General features: G+C 45.6%; 2 protein-coding genes and 2 non-coding genes across 7 annotated transcripts; all 4 read left to right on the plus strand.

Moving 5' to 3' along the window:
• Window positions 1–303: 303 nt before the first annotated feature.
• On the plus strand, window positions 304–8,902 carry ATG101 (autophagy related 101). 4 transcript variants are annotated; one of them, XM_035103484.2, is made up of 3 exons: window positions 304–423; window positions 6,437–6,693; window positions 7,668–8,902. In XM_035103484.2, the coding sequence occupies exons 2-3, from the start codon at window positions 6,442–6,444 to the stop codon at window positions 8,070–8,072; spliced, it is 657 nt and encodes a 218-aa protein (XP_034959375.1). In that variant the 5' UTR covers window positions 304–423; window positions 6,437–6,441; the 3' UTR covers window positions 8,073–8,902. The 4 variants fall into 4 exon arrangements, with proteins under 4 accessions (XP_034959375.1, XP_034959368.1, XP_034959384.1 ...); XM_035103477.2 differs by lacking the exon at window positions 304–423 and adding an exon at window positions 1,600–1,740; XM_035103493.2 differs by lacking the exon at window positions 304–423 and adding an exon at window positions 1,610–1,923 and having other exon boundaries at window positions 6,441–6,693.
• A 1,366-nt stretch (window positions 8,903–10,268) lies between these two features.
• ATP5F1B (ATP synthase F1 subunit beta) lies at window positions 10,269–16,802 on the plus strand. The gene is made up of 10 exons (XM_035103514.2): window positions 10,269–10,439; window positions 11,888–12,070; window positions 12,726–12,900; window positions 13,605–13,726; window positions 14,011–14,195; window positions 14,563–14,721; window positions 15,132–15,254; window positions 15,465–15,677; window positions 15,877–16,078; window positions 16,567–16,802. Exons 1-10 carry the CDS (start codon window positions 10,307–10,309, stop codon window positions 16,662–16,664), a joined length of 1,593 nt encoding a protein of 530 aa, XP_034959405.1. The 5' UTR covers window positions 10,269–10,306; the 3' UTR covers window positions 16,665–16,802.
• LOC118081634 (small nucleolar RNA SNORD59) lies at window positions 12,122–12,194 on the plus strand. The gene has a single exon (XR_004692101.1). It is a non-coding gene; the product is annotated as a small nucleolar RNA SNORD59 (small nucleolar RNA).
• LOC118081635 (small nucleolar RNA SNORD59) lies at window positions 13,873–13,944 on the plus strand. Its single transcript, XR_004692102.2, has one exon. It is a non-coding gene; the product is annotated as a small nucleolar RNA SNORD59 (small nucleolar RNA).
• Window positions 16,803–24,138: the final 7,336 nt, after the last annotated feature.

Here is a 24,138-nt window from a genome sequence, read left to right on the forward strand (position 1 = left end):
GTGACCGTCTCTCCACCCTAAAGACCATTCCTTCCCCGAGCCAGACTTCATGCTGCACTTCGAAAGCCCTCAGACCCTCCCAAGTAAGAGAATGAAGTCAGAAATAATACTCCACTCCCGCCCAGAACCTAGAGCTCGGAGGAAGCAGTTCAGAATTCCCGCTCAAACGTCTCCCTCACTTACCCACCTCTCTCTCTCTCTCTCTCTCTCTCTCTCTCTCATCTTTCTTTTCCTCTCTCTGCCCCGCCCCTTCCGGTGACGCCGCTCGCCCTTTGCTGAGCCTGCGCATTCTTCGGAGGGAGAAGCGCGCGTGTGCGCTTTCAGCTTCCGCCTGCGTTCCAGTGACCGGAAGTGTCCGGCTGAGCAGGCGGGGAACAGGTGACAAAGTTCCCCCGCCGCAAAGAACCCGTTAAGTTTGAATATGTAAGGTGGACTTGTACTGTTCTTGCGGCGCTAGGCCTGCCTTTTTAGCGCCCCTCCCCACAGGTTCTTAGCAGGGTGGTAGGCATCCCTCCGCCCTCCCCGATTCCTAGCTGTTTCTGGGGGCCCTGCAGAAAACTTGCACTGGGAGAGAGAGGTTTGGAGCCACTAACTGGCGACTGGGGGTGGAGAAAGGAAAGGGTTTATATTGCCAGAAACAACGCGGGTCGTGTGTGTTGTGGGAGGGTGTCACCCCCTCCAGCAAGGATGATAGGATGTGTGTAAGAGTCTCCTCTCTCCCCATAGCCATTTCTTCGGATTCAGCCTCTTTTCGCTCTCTCCTGTGCATGTTAGTGGAGAGAGAATGTTAGTGGAAAGTGACATTTCAAGCAAGATTCACTTCTCACACTGCGTCATAAAGACAGTGCAGCGAACTAAGACATTCCCATTTTTTATTCCACTTTACAATTGCACGTGGCGCGGAACGGCGTTATAAACAAGGGAGATACGGCTTGGTGTCATAAATTTTACCCCACGCGTGACAGTGGGGTTTGAGAAAAGTACCAGCACAGTGATGCCTCGTAAGCAAAAGCGGTTTCTAGTGTGAATTGCACCCCAAGGTGTGGTTCATCACTGGAAACCTCCCACCCCCAATGTCTTGATCCCCAAAAGCATAAATCTACTGGAATGTAAACCTGCGGGAAACGACGGTGGTTTGTCTTCGTACTGAACTTTGTACAGAAGCCCGCCCTCCTTTGGATTGTTACCATCTAGCTTGAACGCTTGCACGCTATTTTGTTTGCATTTTTATTTAATAGTTCGCCTAATAAACGTATTGCCCTTATACGGATGGGGGCGGGGCTTTATGTATTTTTAATGTACTGTATACATAGGTGTGTGTGTTTTTAAAGCCCCAAAGCTTTCAAATGACAGCACGATCCCATCGCCGGAACTATAGGTGGCAACTCAGAGCTCAGTCCGTTCCGCAGGACCAGGAAGTCGCGCCCTTGTGACGTTCCATTCTCGCTGCGCGACGTTTGTTTTGTTGGAACGTACCACGAGCGACCGGGAGGGGGGAATATTTTCATTCCCAAAGCCCTAGAAGAGGGAAAGGAATGAAGCCACGCCTAAAACGAGCTGCATCGGTTACGTAACAACCCCTCTATCATTACATACCTGTCAGAGGATGCGGCAGGAAGAATAGCATCGGCTTGCGTTAAGAGGCTCTAGACCTCTCCCCCCCCGCTTCCCATTCACCTTTATTTGGGCTGGTCCGAGGGTTAAGTTCTTCGGCCTGGGAAGCATCAGCGGTTGGGGCTGGTGAGTCTCCAGTTCATATTCTCAAGGGGGAAGGGGTTGGGGGACAGCTCGCCTCCCTCTTTCCGTACTGTGAGCGGCGCGCGGTCCCTCGGCCTGCTGGTTGCCTTGGTAACCAACCGTCGCCACCCGCTCGTCCCTGTGGCTTCGTAGCCTTCGATGGTGCTTTGATAAACTACAAAACTGGTAAGGGGCGAGCAGTGCCGGATTTACATATAAGCTAAACAAGCTACAGTATAGCTTAGGGCCTCACTCTCTTGGGGGCCCCAAAAATTTTTAAAGGGGGGGACTCGATGTACATTTCCAAAGTATCACTGGTTTGCTCATTACTATATACAGTATAGGGTGCTATTATTAGTAGTTGCATCATATATTTACACCTATTATTATTTTATGTTATAGCAAGTTTCTAGAGACTAGATTATGTGTCTTTGTAAACCGTTTCTAAAGGAACTTTTCCTATTGACAAATGCCCATGTGTTTGCATTATTAAGTTCGTTATGAATAAAAAAATCATTTTAAGTTAGAGCTTAATAATTATTTCACTATTAATATACTTCTTCTTAATTGTATTTCACTATTAATATACAGGGTGAGTCCTTTAAAAGAGGACTCACCCTGCATATTAATAGAGTACACATGTTCCACGGGCCTCTTTTAAAAGACTCACCCTGTACTTCTTAATTATATTTCAGTTGAACAATTACTTTGATAAAATACATATTTTGTTATGTAGAAATGTCTTTAGATACCTGTTAGGTCCATAAGTTACCATATAGCTTATATTCAACACAAAAAAGCGACAATTTGTTGTTGACAAAGGACAGCTGGACATATAAAGGGCCCTATTACCTTGAGTAGCTTAGGGCTTCATCAAACCTAAATCCGGCCCTGGGTGAGTGGGTTATTGTTCTGTTGTTTTGGTTTAATTGTCTTATCTTGTATTTTATTCTGAGGACCGCCCTGAGATATTTTGAAGGAGGACAGTATATAAATTTAATTTGTGTGTGTGTATATATATATATATATATATATATATATATATATATACCGGTATATATATATATATATATATATATATATATATATATATATATATACCGGTATATATATAAATGAATAAAAAGCTGAGCGCTGTGCTTCTTTTTTGACAGGGTTTAATTGCATATTATCCACTGCCTCACAAGGTTGTCGTGTGTTGCCTCACAGAAATTGTCAGGGTGCAGACCCGGTGAACCCTTGCTTGTAAATAATGGCTTCTTAAAACAGGATTGGATTAAGACAGGCACCCCCAAACTACAGCCCTCCAGATGTTTTGGCCTACAACTCCCATGATCCCTAGCTAACAGGACCAGTGGTCAGGGATGATGGGAATTGTAGTCCAACACATCTGGAGGGCCGAAGTTTGGGGATGCCTGATCTAGAGGGCCGGAGTTTGCTTATGCCTGACCTAGAGAGTGAACTTTATTTGACCGGTTGACCTGCGAAAGATAAGCACATTAATTTTTTTCTGGCATGCAGATGAAATGATAGGCAGAGCTTCTCCTGCTTGATTTCTCTGCATGCTTGACCGCTTTTAAAGGGCTCGGGCAGCGACGTGGCATGAAACATTTTCCATAATGGAACATTTGCTGTTCCTGTATTTTCTATAGAAAAATGGTCATTCCTAAAATGCATTGTTACATAGGATTGTATACAACATTGCACAGGCAGTGTTGTGAAGGTAAGAACTGCTGGACCTTCGCTAACTCCCTCTTCTGTACATCTCTAAAAAGTACAAAAGTTCTGTTCCCTGCTCATCCTAGGGAGCCTCTTCCTAGGGAGACTTCTTCCCTGGGCAACTGTTCACATGACTGCCCAGGCTAGTTCAGGGAGGATGGTGTGCACAAGCTTGTTTCACAGGATTAATCTGTGCTTCTTTTAATTCTTCCTAGGTTTTTGTATGAACTTAGAAATGTTGAGCAAAACTCCAGGGTATTTCTCCCACCCCTTCAGGGACTCAAGCAATGGTTTCTTATTTAGCAACACTCAATTTTAATATTAAATCAGAAACAAATAGCAAGTCTACACTCTGGCTATATCTGTGTCTTTCCTGATATTTTAAAATTCAGATTAAAATATATGAAGCATGGATTAAAGGAATGAAGGAAAATAAGCTATTTTTCAATGTTGTTTAGAAATAGAAATAGAAATACTTTATTCACTGTACCACTTGTTTACAGTGAGATTAAACGAGCCCCCTCCCCCCACAATCTCTCAGTCCTTGTTACACTCTATGTGCTGTCGTAAGACCACCAACCCCGAACGTCAGTCTTCCATTCAGCAGCCTCACTGCCCACGGGTAGAAACTGTTCTTTAACCTGTTGGTGTGGCTTATCATGCTTCTAGATCTCCTCTGGAGGGCAGGAGATTAAAAAGGTGCTGGCCAGGGTGTGAGTCATCCCTGAGAATGTTCCTTGCTCTTCTGAGGCAATGGTCTCCCGTGATGACATCTAGTGGACTCGGAGGACAGCCCATGATATCATGTGCTGTGTTCACCACCCTCCATAGGGACATGGTTGTCAAACCAGCGTGTTGTTGTTGTTGTTTAGTCATTTAGTCGTGTCCGACTCTTCGTGACCCCATGGACCATAGCACGCCAGGCACTCCTGTCTTCCACTGCCTCCCGCAGTTTGGTCAAACTCATGTTTGTAGCTTCAAGAACACTGTCCAACCATCTCGTCCTCTGTCGTCCCCTTCTCCTAGTGCCCTCCATCTTTCCCAACATCAGGGTCTTTCCCAGGGAGTCTTCTCTTCTCATGAGTTGGCTAAAGTATTGTAGCCTCAGCTTCAGGATCTGTCCTTCCAGTGAGCACTCGGGGCTGATTTCCTTCAGAATGGATAGGTTTTATCTTCTTGTAGTCCATAGGACTCTCAAGAGTCTCCTCCAGCACCATAATTCAAAAGCATCAATTCTTTGACGATCAGCCTTCTTTATGGTCCAGCTCTCACTTCCATACATCACTACTGGGAAAACCATAGCTTTAACTATACAGGCCTTTGTTGGCAAGGTGATGTCTCTGCTTTTAAAGATGTTGTCTAGGTTTGTCATTGCTTTTCTCCCAAGAAGCAGACGTCTTTTAATTTCGTGACTGCTGTCACCATCTGCAGAGATCAAGGAACCCAGGAAAGTAAAATCTCTCACTGCCTCCATTTCTTCCCCTTCTATTTGCCAGGAGGTGATGGGACCAGTGCCCATGATCTTAGGTTTTTTGATGTTGAGCTTCGGACCATATTTTGCGCTCTCCTCTTTCACCTTCATTAAAAGGTTCTTTAATTCCTCCTCACTTTCTGCCATCAAGGTTGTGTCATCTGCATATCTGAGGTTGTTGATATTTCTTCCAGCAATCTTAATTCCGCCTTGGGATTCATCTAGTCCAGCCTTTCGCATGATGAATTCTGCATATGTTAAATAAGCAGGGAGACAATATACAACCTTGTCGTACTCCTTTTTTGAACCAGTCAGTTGTTCCATATCCAGTTCTAACTGTAGCTTCTTGTCCCACATAGAGATTTCTCAGGAGACAGATGAGGTGATCAGGCACTCCCATTTCTTTAAGAACTTGCTATAGTTTGCTGTGGTTGACACAGTCAAAGGCTTTTGCATAGTCAATGAAGCAGAAGTATATGTCTTTCTGGAACTCTCTAGCTTTCTCCATAATCCAGCGCATGTTTACTATTTGATCTCTGGTTCCTCTGCCCCTTCGAAATCCAGCTTGCACTTCTGGGAGTTCTTGGTCCACATACTGCTGAAGCCTGCCTTGTAGAATTTTGAGCATAACCTTGCTCTTCATAGATCACTGCCTTGGGATTGGAATGCTAAAGTAGGGAATCAAGTAATAAGAGGAACAACTAGCAAGTTTGGCCTTGGAGTTCAAAATGAAGCAGGGCAAAGGCTAATAGAGTTCTGTCAAGAGAACAAGCTGGTCATCACAAACCAGTGTACCACACCGTAATACAGTATGAGAGAACATATGGTTTCTGCTTATAATAAAACCTCTGAATTGTTAATAAAAATAATCTAAGCTTACTAGCAGAAGTATTGCTAAATGATCACCGAGGAATCTCTGCAATGAAATTCAGCTTATTCAGGTGCATTTCCAAACTGAAGCCACACATGAAACCACTAGAGGGCAATCTGAACACTTGCTTGAAGTCGGCTGCTATTTGACATTAAGGTCTATATACCTTTAAGTCACACTTTAAGCACGTTTCCCCCCTCAAAGAATTCTGGGCATTGTAATTCGGTCAAGAATTTCTGGGAATTGTAACACTGTGAGGGGTAAACTACAGTGTCCATAATTCTCTGAGGGAAAGAGAGTTTGGAGTTAGAATTCCATTGCTGATGTGGAAGAAAGAAGACAAAACAAATCTGTGTTGCCATTTTGTTCTTTGTGTTACACTGATAATTTGATTTCCTTGCAGAGGAAGAAAATGAATCAAGTGTTTTTATTCTCCTTCATCACAAAAAATCCCCCTCTTCTCCCATTTGCACAATTATTTTATCCCAGGATTGTTATTTTCGTTTAAAACTAGCTTGACACATAGCTTGACACTTTGCTGTTGGGTATTCCTACCCTCCATAAATATTGCCATTCTCTGTTTTGGTTGCACTGCTTTTTTAATGGGAAGGCAGCTTATCTATTTTCCTTTGCAAAAGCCAGGATGAACTGCCGTTCAGAGGTACTGGAGATATCAGTAGAGGGGCGCCAGATTGAAGAAGCGATGCTCGCTGTTTTGCACACCATATTGCTCCATCGCAGCACAGGAAAGTTCCACTACAAGAAGGAAGGGACCTACTCCATTGGGACTGTCGGCACACAAGATGTTGACTGTGACTTCATTGATTTTACCTATGTTAGAGTTACGTCCGATGAGCTTGACCGGGCATTGAGAAAAGCTGTTGGGGAATTCAAGGTAAAACTTGCTATTACTCACTGTTTATTTTCTAAGTACATGAGACTGCCCATGAAGACGGTTCAAAAACTTCAATTTTTCCAAAACGCAATTGAGCCACCAAGGTTTGGGCAGTGACCAAGAGAATGGAACATGTGACTCTAGTCCTTTGCCACCTTCACTGGTGACCAAGTTCTTTCCAGGCTCATTTCCCTAAATAGCCTGCTACTGGATAGTTTGCAGAATCACCTCGTCCCATATAAACCTGCTCAAGAAGTCCATTCCTTTTCTATGTCCAGCAAGTCTTTATTGCAGATGTCCCCAGGTCTGCATGGAATCATTCTCCACATATCTTAACAAGTGTTTTGTACAGCATGGCTGGGTGATAGTTGTGACCTTTTTAAATACGGTAAAGGGATTTAGGACACCAAGGAGTTCTGCCTCCAGTTTTATAAGCACATTGTTTTGCTCAACTGTTCAGTGGAGTTGGGTTAGATTTCTGTCATACAGATCCCACATACTATGAATAAATGTACATAATTTGGAAGACATATTTTAATCTGCATTCTGGTAACTATCAATAGGATGTTTAAATTTGAAACTTGGTAATATATGAGAAAGAAAAATGGATGCCAGGCACAGTGAATGACAATGCTCATGTAGGGCTGAAGGGAAAGAACTGGAATGAATGTAGAAAGACAGGGTCTTATATAGTGTAAAGCCATCCAGCCAATTGATGACTGGAACCAGAGTTAACTCCTTTTAGCAAATAATGCCTTGAGCAATCCTCAGGCTTGGGAGTCAAGAAAATGTGCTTGATCTTCTAGGTTCTGAAAAGCTTTCGGATCGTATGAAATTTTGGCCATACAACTGTCTATCCACCCTGACTGTGGATGCACAGCATGATTCTTGGTACAGGAAGCAGTGATTTCTATCTGTTAAGGTCTTTGGGAATCAGCATTGTAAAATGTTCATTGGTGGTTCTGTTTTCCCAGGATGCACTGCGGAACTCGGGCAATGATGGGATGGGCCAGATCTCGCTGGAGTTCTACCAGAAGAAGAAATCACGGTGGCCATTCTCTGATGAGTGTATCCCATGGGAAGTGTGGACGGTCAAAGTGAACGTGGTGAGCCTGGCTAACGAGCAGGAGCGGCAGATCTGTCGTGAGAAGGTTGGTGAGAAACTCTGCGAGAAGATCATCAACATTGTAGAAGTGATGAACCGACATGAGTACCTGCCCAAGATGCCCACCCAGTCTGAGGTGGACAATGTCTTTGATACGGGGCTGCGGGATGTCCAGCCCTACCTGTACAAGATTGCTTACCAGATCACTGACTCACTTGGAACCTCTGTCACTACAACCATGCGGCGCCTCATCAAGGATACCCTGGCACTCTGATATCCCTGAGACTGTAGACCTGACATTATTGAGAGGCAACATGAGCAACTGGCTTTCTGCCCAAAAGCACCAAATACATATTTTCTCCCAGAAAATCTGGGAGTCTTGATATCCAGGTGCCCTGTTCTAATTTATTAATTTCCAAGTGTCTCCAGGGGAAAGACAGAACCAGCCCTGACTCCTGGGTTCAGTACACCAGTTACCTAGAACCCCCAGCCTCTCACAGCAGAAAAGGAAACCAGGATTCTTCCTTCAGCCCCCTTTTCTGTTAGACTTAGCTCTACAAGCTTAGAAGGTTTGCCTCTTCATGGGAGAAAATAGTGTGTATTTTCTCATGAGCATTTGCCTAATATAGGACAGATGATAACGCCAAACTGGGTTCTCTCCATGACCAGATGCCTTTTTATTAACCGTAGAGTCTTTTGTTAATGGAAATCTGCCAGGGCTGGGGTTACTTATTTTGGCAAAGTGGGTGCCTTTCATCCTGATAAACCAGTGCTGCTTCTTGACCCTCCTCTGACTTTAGGATAATTGAATAAGATTATAAGGCTCCCTGTCTTGTGCATGTCTGTTAGGGCAGTAGAGGGCTGCAGACGCATTTTTTTCCTTGTGAGTCCTGGTTGCAAAGAAGGGCTAAGTCTGAAAGACCTGTTCAAAGGGCTGTCTCAACTTGCCCTCATCAATCCCACAGTTGCTATTTCTCAGTAGAGTTTGGAAGTCAGGCGCTTGCATTTTTAAAATTAAGGATCTTCAGTTACTTGTACAGTATTGGTTTTTCCAGTGTAACGTAAATGTATAATAGTCTGAGAATTAAAATTAGAAAACCCAAATCTCTGCCTCTGTCATACACTGAAAAAGTTGGGAAGTGTCTACCAGTATGGACTTGGGTGGGAGAAACCTAGATTCAAAGTCCAACATTCAGCTAGTATGTTCACCATTGAGTCTGAGCCAATCATCATCTCAGCCTAGTTTGCCTTTGGGGGCTTGCTGTGCAAAAAGAATAGAAAAGAAAGAAAATTATCCGTGGCAGCCTAACGCCCTTGGAGGAAGGATGCAGTACAAATGTAACAGACAGTCTTAGGCAAATCAACTGGGAAATACACATGTGCAGCCTTAAAAGGTAAAGGACCCCTGACAGTTACGTCCAGTTGCAGACGACTCTCGGGTTGCGGCGCTCATCTCGTTTTACAGGCTAAGGGAGCCGGCGTTTGTCTGCAGTCAGTTTTTCTGGGTCACGTGGCTAGCATGACTGGGCCGCTTGTGGCGAAACCAGAGCAGCACACGGAAACACCGTTTACCTTCCTGCCACAGTGGTACCTATTTTTCTACTTGCATTTTTGGCATGCTTTCGAACTGTTAGGTTAGCAGGAGCTGGGACAGAGCAACAGGAGCTCACCCTGTCTGAGCTCCATCATGGGGATTTGAACCGCTGACCTTCTGATCGGCAAGCCCAAGAGGGTCAGTGGTTTAGACCACAGCGTTACACACATTCAAATCAGTGTGCTCAAATAGAATAACAGCCTTTCTTGCAGATACCCGTGCATTTATATCAAACTTAATTGGAATCCGAAATTACTGGTTCACTTTTACTGGTGGGCATTCAGACGTCCCTTCGACCTAATAAAATGTTGAAAACTTGAGTTTAAAGCAAGGACAAATCTGGGACACGTGCTCAATCCAGTTTCTTTGGTATGTTGTTGTTGTTTAGTCGTTTAGTCGTGTCCGACTCTTCGTGACCCCATGGACCATAGCACGCCAGGCACTCCTGTCTTGCACTGCCTCCCGCAGTTTGGTCAAACTCATGTTCGTAGCTTCGAGAACACTGTCTTTGGTATACTGTACGCTTAAAAGTTAAACCCGCCTCCCCTTTCTTTGACTAATCATATCCGTAAGGGCGGGAACTTCCACAATTCCGAACAATGATCAAGTCGGGTTTCCTTGAAAGGCGTCGGCTCTAGCCTGTAGCGGAGAGCTATAGTGATAAAGAGCAGATCCCTGCCCCAGTAGGCTACTTGCTAGCTGGCCACATCCCCATAGCACCTCCCCTTTCGCTCAGCCCTTTCCACCCCGCGATTGCTCCAGTGGGTGAGTGACAGAGCAGCTAACCCAATAAGCTTCAGGGAGCCGAACACTCCCCGGCCAGTAGCCGACTCGAACGGCGCCATCCCGCCCTTCAGCCGGAGCTGATAGAGGCTGTCGGCTGCGGTTGCTCTTTCAGTCAGCCGGTGGCCGCCATGTTGGGGTTCGCTGGTCGCTGCTGCGCCTCTTCGGCCGCATCCCTGCTGCGGGGCGTGCGGAGCGCGCCGAGCCCGCTCCAGGACTTGCTGAAGCTCCGCGGCGGGGCCGCCTCAGCTGCCACCGAGGCCCGTGAGTGAGCGGAGGGCGAGGAAAGACGCCCGAGGGCGGGGTCACCTTGGGGCCTAGTGGCGGGTGTGAAGCGCTGAGAGGACGGCGTGGGCCTACGAGGCTCGGGCGTGGGGTGGGGGGTGGGGGCGGGGGAGACTCGCATCCCACTGACCCAGCAAATCATTATGCCGAATCTGCTCTTCTGCGGCGGGAGAAGCTGCCTTGCAGGCTGCAGGGCCTTCTCTCTGCAGTCAGGCTTTTTGTTACGTTTTTATATATGCTGTAAGCCACCAAAGTGCCTGGGGAAACCCAGCTAGATGGTCGGGGTCTAAATAAAAAAATTATTATTATTAGGGAGGGCAAACTTAAGATGCCCCTCTGGATGAGCCCCACTTAGCCCATGGTCCCGATCCTTTTTTGTCATAAATTTTAATTGATTTTCATACAATTTAACAAATTCAATTCGGTTTCCACGCAATATTCCCTTAGCATTTTGACTTCCCGGTCTTAACATCCACGGTGCTCCTGTTCAAATCCTTTTAACCTGCCATCTTAAATATTATCCTCCTCTATTATGGGTTCAGTTCCCATTTGGGGCGGGAGGGACGACACGCATCTGTGCCCCCTATGCAGGACACGGGGCCCCCTCCCTGCCATCGTTGTTCGGAGGCATTTCTAACATAGCAGTCCTAGCGCTTCGCTTGGGGAAGCGTGCACGCAAAAGCCCCGTGGACGTGTGAGCGCAAGGCTGCCCTTTCACGCGCCGCGTGGCCCCTAGCAAGGATCGGTTTTTTTTTTGAACTGGGAAGCGAAGGTGGCTTGTTTGAACAGCGGAGGTTGCAGGGGAGCCGACGGAAGATGGCGGTGGGAAAAGGCTTCCGCAGTGTGTCGGAGTGGCGGTGGTAAAGCGCTGGTCCTTGGTGTGCAAGCGTTTCCGAAGCACGCGAGACTAGTGCGTCTGTTATCACCTGCGACAAGGTGGCCGGTATGAAGGGGCCTGGCCTTTAAGGGAAGGTTATGCCAGAAAGTTGGGGGGGGGTTGCTCCTGGTGTAGTGAGGGAGGTGGGTCTGGGTTGCCGGTGCTAGACTCGGCTAGGCCAGCATAGAGAGCTGTCTTGCAGAGTGTCTGCAGTGGACACAGAGACAAGTAGAAAAGGCATGGATTGCTGGGGTGGAGGATCTCTGCAGCTGGAAACTGGCTAAGGGGTGTATAAAGCATAAATGTTTTGTGCTTGGGAGCAGTCTGTTCTCTTTCTTAGTCTCACACTGGTAACCTCAAGGAGTTGGGAATGAGGGTTACAAGGTCACAGCCTGAAGTTCTCCTTGATTCAGTGGGTTCTCCAGGCCAAAAGGGTGGGAGTCTTAAGCTACGGTAACTCCTGTCACATTTGCTTCCTTTGCAGCCTTGGGGTGGGGAAACACTCTGTGATAACCACTTAATCGTCATGTCTGCCATGGTTGTCCTCTAGGCCGGAACTATGCTGCACAGACAGCTCCTGCAGCTAAAGCCGGAGTTGCCACTGGGCGCATTGTGGCAGTCATTGGTGCTGTGGTGGATGTCCAGTTTGACGATGACCTGCCACCGATCCTCAATGCACTTGAGGTGCAAGGCAGAGATACACGGCTGGTGCTGGAGGTAGCACAGCACTTAGGTAAGGCCCATTTGTATTCCTTGGCTTTTTTCTAGTCATGTTTTAACTCTTCCTTCCTTGATGATCAGTAAAATGACTTTCGTTCTTCTGAGCTTGCTGAAGCCATATTTATGATCTGAGAAGGAATCTTAAATCCACTGCTAACCAGAAGATAACTGGACACAGGACCTTGTTGACTGGTGTTGTGGCTCAGTGTTGTGGCCCAATTTTTATTACTTATCAGTCTCCAACCCAGGAGAATGTAGGAGTTTCTGAAGGCACTGGCATTTTATGGTCCAACACAGTAAGGAGCAGATTACCTATTTGAAATTCTCAAACACAGAGATCACTTGCCTTTCCATCTTGGCCTTGGTATCTTATTGTAATGAACTTCATGTTCTAATCTTGAAATAAATCTTTACTGAAGTGCTTTTTCAGTCATAAAACTGTTAACACAATGTACTGAATTTTAGCTCTATTCTCTGTATGTTAAATGGAAAGTACATTGTTTCCATGCCCAATGTTTATGTCATTCTCAGACAAAAGTAAAGCTTCCTTTAGTAATTTACCACAGGGGATTAACATGGAGTATTTTCCCCCTCTAAATATTGAAATGTGTTTGCACTCATCAGGCTTGGTGGGAAATGCAACTTAGAAAGTTTGTTCTCCATTGTAGGTGAGAATACGGTTCGTACCATTGCTATGGATGGTACAGAAGGCTTGGTGAGAGGCCAAAAAGTTTTGGACTCTGGTGCACCCATCAGAATTCCTGTAGGACCTGAGACCCTTGGCAGAATCATGAATGTGATTGGAGAGCCAATTGATGAAAGAGGCCCAATAACAACCAAACAGTAAGTGTGAATCTGAGGGTTAAATGATAGGCAACCATTCATAGGCTGGTAGCAAAAGCATGTTAATTAGTGTACTTTCAGTTTTATAGAACTCTTGCTGTCTTCATGTTCAGCTGTTGTTGAGCTTAGATAGCAGAGCACCACTACAGTTTATGAGGGTCTGGAGAATTTTGTGGGAGAAGCCATACCAGCAGTTATTTTTTTCATGATCATTCTTTAATCTCTGTTATTTTTTGGCCGCTAAGAGCTAGCCTAAGTAATGCAGTGCTAAATTATAAACCATATTAATAGCAGCATGATAACTGTACAGCTGTGGAGCAGTTCTTGTATAACCTACTATTGCTGACACATTAGTTTTAGCACTCCATGCTAGAAAATGAAAATAAACTTAATCTAAAATTAAAAAGTTTTGTTCAAAATACATATTTTACATATTGCATTTTTCTTATGGAAACTAGTGTATAGATTTCAAATTCTGTTTTTTCTGCTCCAACTCTTACTGAACTAAAACTAGACATGTGCAGTTTTTCTATGATTAAAACACAAATGAAACCATGGTGTTTCAGACTTATTGGTCTAAAGCAGGCACAGTGTGTGAATGCCAAACTGGGGGTTGGGTTTAAGAATTATTGGTAAACACTTTGTGAATACCCAATATAGGAGCACAGTTTTTCATAATGTGTGGCCAACTGTCTTTTTTGCAGACTTGCTGCTATTCATGCTGAAGCACCAACGTTTGTTGAGATGAGTGTTGAGCAAGAAATCCTTGTGACTGGCATTAAAGTTGTAGATCTTCTTGCACCATATGCCAAGGGTGGTAAAATTGGTAAGTTACCAGACGACCCGCGTGGAACAGGTTCTATCTGGGATAGGGTGGTCAATGCCTTGAATGCCCAAGTTTCCTGCCCCAACAATTTGTGTTCCTCTTCTACTAGGCAATTAGAACCTAAAATCCTGACAAGCGCTTTGTTTCCTTCACTGATGAGTAAATTTATGACTTTCGTTCTTCTGAGATTGCTGAAGCCACTCTTATTTCTGAGAAGGAAAAGAAGGAGAATGATAGAGGGTGCATAATCAAAGGCTGAATACTAAACTGACTTTCTTTCCCAGGGCTGTTTGGTGGTGCTGGTGTAGGCAAGACAGTACTGATCATGGAGCTTATCAACAATGTTGCCAAAGCCCATGGTGGCTACTCAGTGTTTGCTGGTGTTGGGGAAAGAACTCGTGAAGGAAATGACTTGTACCATGAAATGATTGAATCTGGAGTCATCAACTTGAAGGATACCACATCCAAGGTGAGCAAGCTATTCAGGCTACGCAGGTGAGAAGGGAATAATCTAGGCCCCAAGAATTCAGTATTGGTTGACTTTATCTGCCATCTCAAAAGGGAATTTTGTAGTTTTCACCAGAAATTGGTCGCTGTGTTTGAGACCAGTCTATAGAATTTTGAAAATTAGTCTGGACCTTGTGCCAAATGCTCATAGGAAGCCAGCAGAATTACTGAAGTACACAGGCCGAAGAGGCTTTCTTGTTAACATTTGTAGTAGCAAGAGCCTGCCTTTGGAGGAAATATTTTTATATGTCATTTGAAGCTACCTGGGAGGGGCTGATGAGGGGCATAGAAGCTTTCTAGCCTGTAATGAATTTCCTGTTATCCTTCAGGTCGCACTTGTTTACGGACAGATGAATGAGCCACCTGGTGCTCGTGCTAGGGTTGCTCTAACTGGATTGACCGTGGCTGAATATTTCAGGGACCAGGAAGGTCAAGATGTACTGCTCTTCATTGACAACATTTTCCGTTTCACACAAGCTGGATCTGAGGTAAGATTGGATGTCCTAGGTTACCCTCCAGCAGAAGCTTCAATTAAGCTTGCTAGTGAGAAGGCCTCAGTCTAAAAAAAATGTGAGTTTCTGCCTTGAGTGTTGGATGTCTCCAGGTGTGTTTAGGATCCCCTATCCCTTGAAGGCAGAAATTTCTAGTTCTTTGCGCCTCCTTCCTGTTAAGACCTCTGTTTGTTTTTTTGCCTTACTCGTTTCCTGCCTGCTTGGAGCAGGCCACTTGAACAAAGCCCTAGCTAAAGCATATGGAGAAAATACTAATTACAGCTCTTGCCAGTCCTGTGCAGTTCTCTTATCAGGTGTGTAAATAGTTCTGTTTTGCAGACAGGTAGAAGATCATATACTTGTCAGCCACACTGGTGTTGAATTACTGCATATTCCTTCTCTTCCAGGTGTCTGCCTTGCTGGGCAGAATTCCCTCAGCTGTGGGGTACCAGCCTACTCTCGCAACTGATATGGGTACCATGCAAGAGAGAATCACAACAACTCGGAAGGGATCTATCACATCTGTGCAGGTAACAACTGTTAAAACAAGTACCTCTCTAAGGATGGCAAAACTGCCCACAAAGTTCACTCTGTGCTTTGTTTAATAACAAACTTGTCCCTTCGTCCAATTGCTCTCCCCCTTTGATCCAACACAGCTGTTTTTCTTCCTTCAGGTGGTTAACATTTAAACTGCTTGCATAATGCAATATGGCACTCTAGTAAGTCTTCTCTCTTCGCAGGCAATTTACGTACCGGCTGATGACTTAACTGATCCCGCCCCTGCGACTACATTTGCCCACTTGGATGCCACCACCGTGTTGTCTCGTGCCATTGCTGAATTGGGCATTTACCCAGCTGTGGACCCTCTAGATTCTACCTCTCGTATCATGGATCCCAATATCGTGGGGCAGGAGCATTATGATGTGGCCCGTGGGGTGCAAAAGATTTTGCAGGTGAGGAGGGTGGATCAGGCACACAATTACTTAAAATCTCATGTGCAAAACAATCTCTGCACAGGTTTATGCCAATAAACTTTACACTCACTGGTAGTACCACCGGCTGTTCAAAAGGCAAAATGTAGATTTGGTGCATGGCCTGCTCTCCTTCAGGGTTCCTTTGCTGCTTTTGGTCACATGCATATGTTCTTTCTAGGACTACAAGTCCCTCCAGGACATCATTGCTATTTTGGGTATGGATGAGTTGTCTGAAGAGGATAAGCTTACCGTGGCTCGTGCCCGTAAAATTCAGAGGTTTCTGTCCCAGCCCTTCCAGGTTGCTGAAGTTTTCACTGGCCATGCAGGCAAGCTGGTACCCCTAAAGGAAACCATCAAGGGCTTCAAAGCGATCCTGGCAGGTAAGTTGTCCTGGTATTTTACTTATTAAATTTGTATGCCACTCCTCGCCCAAAGTACATAATAAAAGCAAGAACAAAACAACCCTTCCCTTTCCCACAAACACTTTTAAAAGGGTATATAGGAGATCAACCAGCCGGGTTGAAGAGGAACATTTTCACCTGGTTCCTAAGGGTGTATAATGAAGGTATAATCCCTGGGGAGAGCATTCCACGCCTGAAGCTATACAATGTCAGCAGTTTGCACTTGCACCCAATTTGTGGTCACTGGGGTAATCATAAATGGCCCTCTACAATGGGCTTGCAGGTGGCTCCGGGCAGTTCATACTGATTTACCACTTCTGTCCTCCGTAGCATGAAAGGAAGCCTCCAAAAGGCAACTGGGCAGATTTGCATGGCAGCACTTTATGCTGCCCAGAAACATGTTTGCCAATCTGCTGCTTTTCCTGAACAGTTCGTTGTTTGACTGCTGCATATCTTTTCCTTTGCAGGAGAGTATGACCACCTCCCTGAGCAGGCTTTCTACTTGGTGGGTCCTATTGAAGAGGCTGTGGCAAAGGCTGATAAGCTGGCTGAAGAGCACCAATGAGTCTGTGGCTGAGGGGGAAATTGTTCTGCATCAAACTTTCAATTGGTTCATATTGTCCAGGTTCCCAACTGGGAAGTCATGTAACATGTCTGCAAAGTATTTAAAGTTTTCAATAAAACTTCTGGTGAGATCGTAGAAGTGGAATGTCATGTTGCAAGTGCTGACGTGGGAGGTAATAGCACTTCTGCTGTAGCTTGCTGACTCTCTCTGCCCCTTAACCACTGCTTGCCATTTCACCAACAGTAGATCTGCTCGTTCCTAAGATTAATGTGCTGGCATGCAGCCAGTTACACATCTGCAAGCTCAAATTCCCTGGAGACTAGGCCTAAAATGCCTCTTCAATCTTAGCTGTTTTCTGAATGTCTTTATTACCAGATAAACATGATGGATAAATCATTGCAGCTTCCAAAATGAAACCAGAATGTGCGACGGACTTTATTCTACCCTATTTATCCTGAGTGGTACAACTTTTATTGGATGTGCACTTATCTCATGATCAGTAGCAGCAGAAAAATCCAGATAAAGTATCCTTAGTAGGCTTCTGATTGCCTTGGCATCCAGTAGGTGGTAGATGATCTGGCCAGATGAAGGGGAAAGTGTAACTCCTCACGTAAAGGTAAAGGTACCCCTGACCTTAAGGTCCAGTGGTGGACGACTCTGGTGTTGCGCGCTCATTTCGCTCTATAGGCCGAGGGAGCCGGCGTTTGTCCACAGACAGCTTCAGGGTCATGTGGCCAGTATGACTAAGCCGCTTCTGGCGAACCAGAGCAGCGCACGGAAATGCCGTTTACCTTCCCGCTGCATCAGTACCTATTTATCTGCTTGCACTTTGACATGCTTTTGAACTACTAGGTGGGCAGAAGCTGGGACCGAACAACGGGCACTCACCCCGTCGTGGGGATTCAAACTGCCAACCTTCCCGTCGGCAAGCCCTAGGCTCTGTGGTTTAGACCACAGCGCCACTCCTTGCACACTTGAATTTAAAACTTGATTAGATACATAGTAAGCCTAGTTGGTCTAAAAAGAACTAGTGGCCTCACTACGAATAGAAGAGCTAGCATATTTTGCCTGTTGCAAGCAGCATCAAGTCCAGCAAGTATATATAAGAAATCTCAACAGGCTGAGAGTATGGTGGGTGTGCGTTTAAGTGCTCCCTAACTTCCCTTGCAAGTTACAAACTTGTAGGACACATGGTGGTTTCTAGACACTTCTTTCAGACCTAAGGTCAGTGATAACTGGATGAAACAATCCAAGACAGAGTAAGTTGAATATAATAAGTGGGATCTCATGCTATCCTTAATGTTAAATGGAATACTGTTCCTCTAACGGGTGTCCAACTCCCAAGTGACTCGGATCTACTCGGAGAGTTAAAAACTGGCAGTGATCTACCCCCTTTTTGGGGGGAGTTGAGCTTTTTTTAGGAATGAAGCCCTCTTTTTTGGGTTTCAGGTGAAATAGTTGTTGAGCTCTTTTTTTTAGGGAGGGGAAAGCCCAGTTTTTGGGGGGTGCAGGGGAAAATGTTGAGCTTTTTTTAGCCAAGCTTCTATGGGGGAAGCCAGTGATCTACCGGTAGATCACTATCTACCTGTTGGACGTGCCTGCCTAAAAAACATGGTGCGCTACAGCCCTGTACATAAGCTTGCTGCAGTTTCCACACTACAGTAGTATGTGTGCACTGAGACTTTTCCATCTGGTCTTGCCCTCCCCACTAACATTTCTCATTCTTAAACCACAGCTAATGATACCATATCAGAAAGGAGCTGAACTTTGCAGAGCAGCTAGTACCCGGCATGGAATTTTCTACACACTGATGCTGAGAAAACGTTCACACAAACTTATTGGTAGTGTTTGCTACAAGGTGTTTTCAAGCAACATTTATAGCAGAAAGAAGACTACCTACCTAGCTTGATGACTCATGTAAGGACTGCCCCTGCTATTTAATGCAGCCTGCAGAGACTGAGTGGCACAGAGTTACACAATGCTGCAAACTTGGGCCACTTTTGGCTGCAGTGCCACCTGTCAGCTTCAGCTCCTGAGTGTATGGGGGGGGGCAGCAGTTGTCAACCAGTATTCCGTGGAACACATTCCTTTAAAAATTGATATGGGCAGACAAGCATCCTTCCTGCCCATTGTTTACTAATCTGCAATTTGCAGTAACAGCAAAGGAGCCTAAAATTTCCAAAATCTTATTCCTAGAGGTGTGAGTAGAGACTTCCATATTCTCAATGATTTTTTTAAAAAATCAAGTGGGATACTATCAAATGTCCAAGCATCAAAAGGTTCTTGCAACGCTTCAGTAGCAAGAATGGAGAACCACATTGCCCAGCAATCTCCATGCATCTTCCAGCCCTTGCTCCACCCTTTTCCCTGACTGCCTCTTTTAATAAAAATCTAAAACACTCTCAAGTTAAGTTACACCAATGATCCAGCTAGTACGGTAAATGGATTATACAGCTTTTTAAAAGAGGAAGGAAAAGAGAGTAGGAAGGAGGCTAAAGAGAATTTTTTTTCTAAAAGATCAAACTTGGGGGTTAGTGCCTGTTTCAAAGCTTTAACCTCTTGTTGATGCCCCAACTGCAACAAAACATGTCTCTCTCATATCAGTCTCTACAGTCACAGCAGGCGCTGCTGCCTTCCTGCAGCTTGGCTTCACACCCAAAGGTGCACTCTTGTCTACTGAGACGAGACAGATGCTAATTACAAAAGTGAATGGTATTCATCTTGTCTTGAAGGTTGGTAACACTACATCTTGGTGGTGCAGCTGTTACCAGGAGCTCACTTTAAAGATGTTGAAATGTATTAATAAGCTTCATTGCACTGGAAAGAATAGGAGTCATGATAGCTGTGGTGTGCAAGTAATGTGTGATTAATTCAGATGAAACCCTTGGGATCTGTAATCGCTCTATTGCCAATTTCACAATCTTCTTGCTCCATTTCCATTTGCTGGTGGGAATGAGAGCGCAGGTTGCAGATTGCCTCTGATCACCATTTTAAAAACAAACAACCATTGCTTGTGTGGTTGAGGTTATCATAACTTGCTCCTGAGCAGATGGGGCTTACATTTGCAATGGGCCTGTTTCAGAGTGCCCCCTTGTGGCTGCAATGAGACATCACTACAATAAGTGGGTGCTTGCTTAGGCTGGCACTGGGGCGTGGATAGCAAGATTCTATCGAGGCTATTTCTAGATGGAATTATGAACACCCCTAAGCAGGTTTTCTCATTTGCAATTTGTTGTTGTCGTTTAGTCGTGTCCGACTCTTCGTGACCCCATGGACTAGAGCACGCCAGGCACTCCTGTCTTCCACTGCCTCCCGCAGTTTGGTCGGACTCATGTTGGTAGCTTTGAGAACACTGTCCACCCATCTCGTCCTCTGTCGTCCCCTTCTCCTAGTGCCCTCCATCTTTCCCAACATCAGGGTCTTTTCCAGGGAGTCTTCTCTTCTCATGAGGTGGCCAAAGTATTGGAGCCTCAGCTTGCAACACTTCAGTAGCAAGAATGGATCGCTGCCTTGTCGTGGCGAAGGGGCTTGAATAACTCAGAGAAGCTATGAGCTATGTTGTGCAGGCCCACCCAAGATGGACAGGTCACAGTGGAGAGTTTTGACTAAATGTGAGCCACCTGGAGCAGGAACTGGCAAGCCACTCCAGTATCCCTGCCAAGAAAGCTCCATGGACAAAGACAACAGGCATATAAAAGTTATGATGGTGGAAGATGAGACCCTCGGGTTGGAAGGCGTCCAACATGCTACTGAGGAAGAGCAGAGGACAAGTAGATTCAGAGCTGATGAAGCGGCTGGGCCAAAGCCGAAAGGTCGTTCAGTTGCGGATATGCCTGGAAGCGAAAGGAAAGTCCAATGCTGTAAAAAAAATATTTGCAATTTACAGTCTGCTTTAAAGCATCTGTACTGAAACGAAAGTACTCTTTCTTCAAAGTAAATATGCATAGGATTGGAGCCGCCTTCTATTTAACACAGTGACTCTAAAGCCCTTAAGCCTGAAATGACAGACCTGAAAGCATGTGGCTAATATTTGTGGAAATCTCAACGGAGAGGTTTAAGAGTATTTCCAGTACTCTGAGCTTCAGGGCCATGCCTTTCCTCTTTATTCCTCCCCATGAGCAGTAGCAGCAGAATACATTAGGCAAAAACGAGCTAACATAAGCATGTTGGGACCATTTACGCAAAGTGGTTTTGTTCATTTAAAGCAGCCTCCCCCAGTGTGGTCTCCAGATGATTCGTCTCTGTATATCTAAACTTTCCAAGCAGCACAGCACTGGCTGAGGCAGACAGGAGTAATTGTTTAAAACAGATGGAAAGCACCAGGTTGGGGAAGCCTGATTTAAAACATCTGTAGCTCGTGTTTCCTCTGAAGTTCAGTACTACTAACGAGCAATATGCAAATGCAATATTGCAACTACCCAGTCAAACAGTAAAAGCACCATTCTAAAGGAAGCAAGCATAAACAAATGAACACCCCCATAATGATAGGCTTGTGCAGAACTTAAAGATTTACTTCCTGGATCAGACCAGATGCCTCTGGAAAGCAGAAGACCAGGGGTTGGGGGCAACAGTCCTCTCCCATTGGAGTGTCCCCAGGATTTGGTTTCATTTATACCAGGCATCCCCAAACTGCGGCCCTCCAGATGTTTTGGCCTACAACTCCCATGATCCCTAGCTAACAGGACCAGTGGTCGGAAAGATGGGAATTGTAGTCCAAAACATCTGGAGGGCTGATGTTTGGGGGTGCCTGCTTTATACCATGGGCCATTAGTGTGCATAGCCTTATATTTCCTAAATCTCCCTAATGCTTTTTCAGAACCATCCCTACCTTAATGGTCACCACCACTTCTTACAATAAGTAGTTCCACAAGTTTATTATGTGGCCTATGAAGAAGCATTTCTGTTTCTCTATTCTCGAACCTCTTCCAAATCAACTTTGATTGGCATAATCCTGGGCTCTTGTATAATCACAGTGGGAGTGCAACAAAATTCTTGAACCTCTCCGTTCGCAATTTCATCGGCCTCCCTATTTTACACACATCTTTTATTCTTTTTGTAAACTAAAAATAAAATTATTTTACTGTAGCTTGCAACACAAGCCCAGCACTTGCTTGGATTGCCAAAGGTGGAAAGTTCAACCCCTGGCATTCTCTGTTAAAAAAATGATGGGGTTGCGAGTGGTGTTAAAAGCCTGAGATCCACCAGCCAGAAAAACTTAATAGTATGCCGTGGCAGGAGGCAGCTTCCTATGCATGCAAGCAGGCTTCCTAGCATGTTATTTACAGGACTGACACACCACCCTTTAGCCAAAAAAGCTTACAAAAATCAGTGCTGAGACTGACCCGTCCAGGTTTATAATCTAAAAAGCCACGACGCAGGAGGAAAAGGGGAATAGGATGGAGGGGAAAGCAAGCTAAGGCACAAGTTCCTAAAGTCATGGCTCATGCCAGGAGTGGTTCCAGCTGCCTCGTCCTTTAATTCAGTTGCTCCCCCCTGTACCACTGTCACTATTTCAGGCATGGCCAACAGGTAGATCGGGATCTACCGGTAGATCCCCAGGACGTTTCTGGTAGATCCCGGGCAGATTGTGGGTTCCTTAGTGATCGCCAGACTAAAAGAAAATAAAGAGCTCTCCCCCTAAAAAAAAAAAAACCTCAAGAACTCTTGTCTCTCCCCCACAAAAAAAGCTAAATAACCATGAACAATTGCAGGGAGAGCTCCTTCCCTCTTTCCAATACAGAGCTTACCAGTATGTGTGTGATTGTGTTAGTGCACAGAATGACTGGATTGCTCCCTGTCCCTCTTGCCTGACTAGAGCTCCCCGGCTCCTCCTCCCTCATGCCGGCAGAGAGGGAGGGGTGTGTGTGAGTTTGCGTGCGTGGGAGGAAAGCAGGAGCCGCAACTCACAGGGATTTCCCCATGTCCCTGTCTCTTTGAGCCACTGGGAGCCAGAGAGAGAGAGAGTGGTGGGTGGGTGCCCCTAGCTGAGGGGGTGGGGGAGAAAGAGAGAGAGAGAGAGAGAGAGAGAGAGAGAGAGAGAGAGAGAGAGAGAGAGAGAGAGAGAGAGAGAGAGAGAGCAACGTTCAAACATGACAGATGAGCATCTTAAGGATTCCCTGAAGCTGGCCCTGACACAGTACTCGTCTGATATTGGACAGTTGGTTACCAAAATGGTGATGCAGGTGTCGCACTAACAATGGATGAAGGCATGTATTTTTTTAAGAAATCTTGAAAGGCAGGTTAATGGAGTGGGTAAAGGAGTTTGTGCGGCGTACAGTTTTGCGAGTGCTTTTATGCAATTCTCTCCCAAGAAATCTCTAAAAGTTTCTGTTGTCCTCCGTAAGAAAAGTATTTGGGCAGTGCTCCCCCAAAAAAGGTTACCAAATCTGGTCACCCCCCCTTTCCTTCTCCCTAAAAAAAGCTCAACAACTTTGAGCCGACCCCCCAAAAATGGGGGTAGATCACCGCCAGATTTTAATTCTGAAAGTAGATCACAGTCTCTTGGGAGCTGGCCACCCCTGGTCTAGTTGATGCAGATTTGGTTCATGCTGGTGCAGAATGTTGAATTTGCTTTTTCTTTAACCTGCATGCAGCCAAACGCTGCTGCTGCTGTTCTTTGCCTCTGCCGTCATTGGTGTGCATAGCCCCCCCCCCCGACCCAAGAGCCAGCCAAGGAAGTCTCGTTTTTTTCCTTCTCCCTGCCAAAAGGATTGGAAGCTCTGCGCAGATCTTTAAAAAGAAAAAGCAACCTCTTCCTGCGTGGGAAGCCGCTCGCTTGGGAAGCTGCTAACCACCAGGGCAGGCAGCAAAAAAAGAAGGAGAAGAAAAAAGCAACCTCCAGCCCTGCCTGCTTTGTCACTGGGAAATGCCTGGTCTATTACTGCAGGAGAGCCTAGCCACGTGGTGCTATCCTGCCTCCACTCCCCTTTAATTAGCCAGATGAAGAGGCCTGTGTGAGGCCGATCAATGGGAAGAGGTCAGAGTGCTCTGTCTCCAGTGCAGCTAAACAGAAAAGAGGAAAAGCAACGTCTGGGCTTTTCCTTTCGAGCGCCAGCTTCTGAAGTCCTCATCTGGGGGGGGGGGAGGAGGCGGAATAGAAAGCTGTCCTCTGCTAATTACTCTCTTTCTTGTCATGCAGGAGATGGCATGGAAAACTGTATTTGGCTGTGAGCAACATGTTTCTGGCTGCTGGGGCTGGCACAAGCTATTAAATTGTTTGTGCTAGGTGAAAATAGATGTTGTCTTTCCCCCCCACCCCTTGACACATATATCCACAGCACACACCCTTGGGGGGGGGGTGTAACAGGGGACATTTGTTTAGCAGGGTCTTTACTCTTTCCCCTTGGGGGCTTTTTAGTTGTGTGGGGAAAGGGAATCATAGAATCGTAGAGTTGGAAGAGACCACAAGGGCCATCCAGTCCAACCCCCTGCTGAGCAGGAAATGCCATCAAAGCATTCTTGGCATATGCCCGTC

The sequence above is a fragment of the Zootoca vivipara genome, chromosome 2 (assembly GCF_963506605.1).
Source record: "Zootoca vivipara chromosome 2, rZooViv1.1, whole genome shotgun sequence".
NCBI lineage: Eukaryota > Metazoa > Chordata > Lepidosauria > Squamata > Lacertidae > Zootoca > Zootoca vivipara.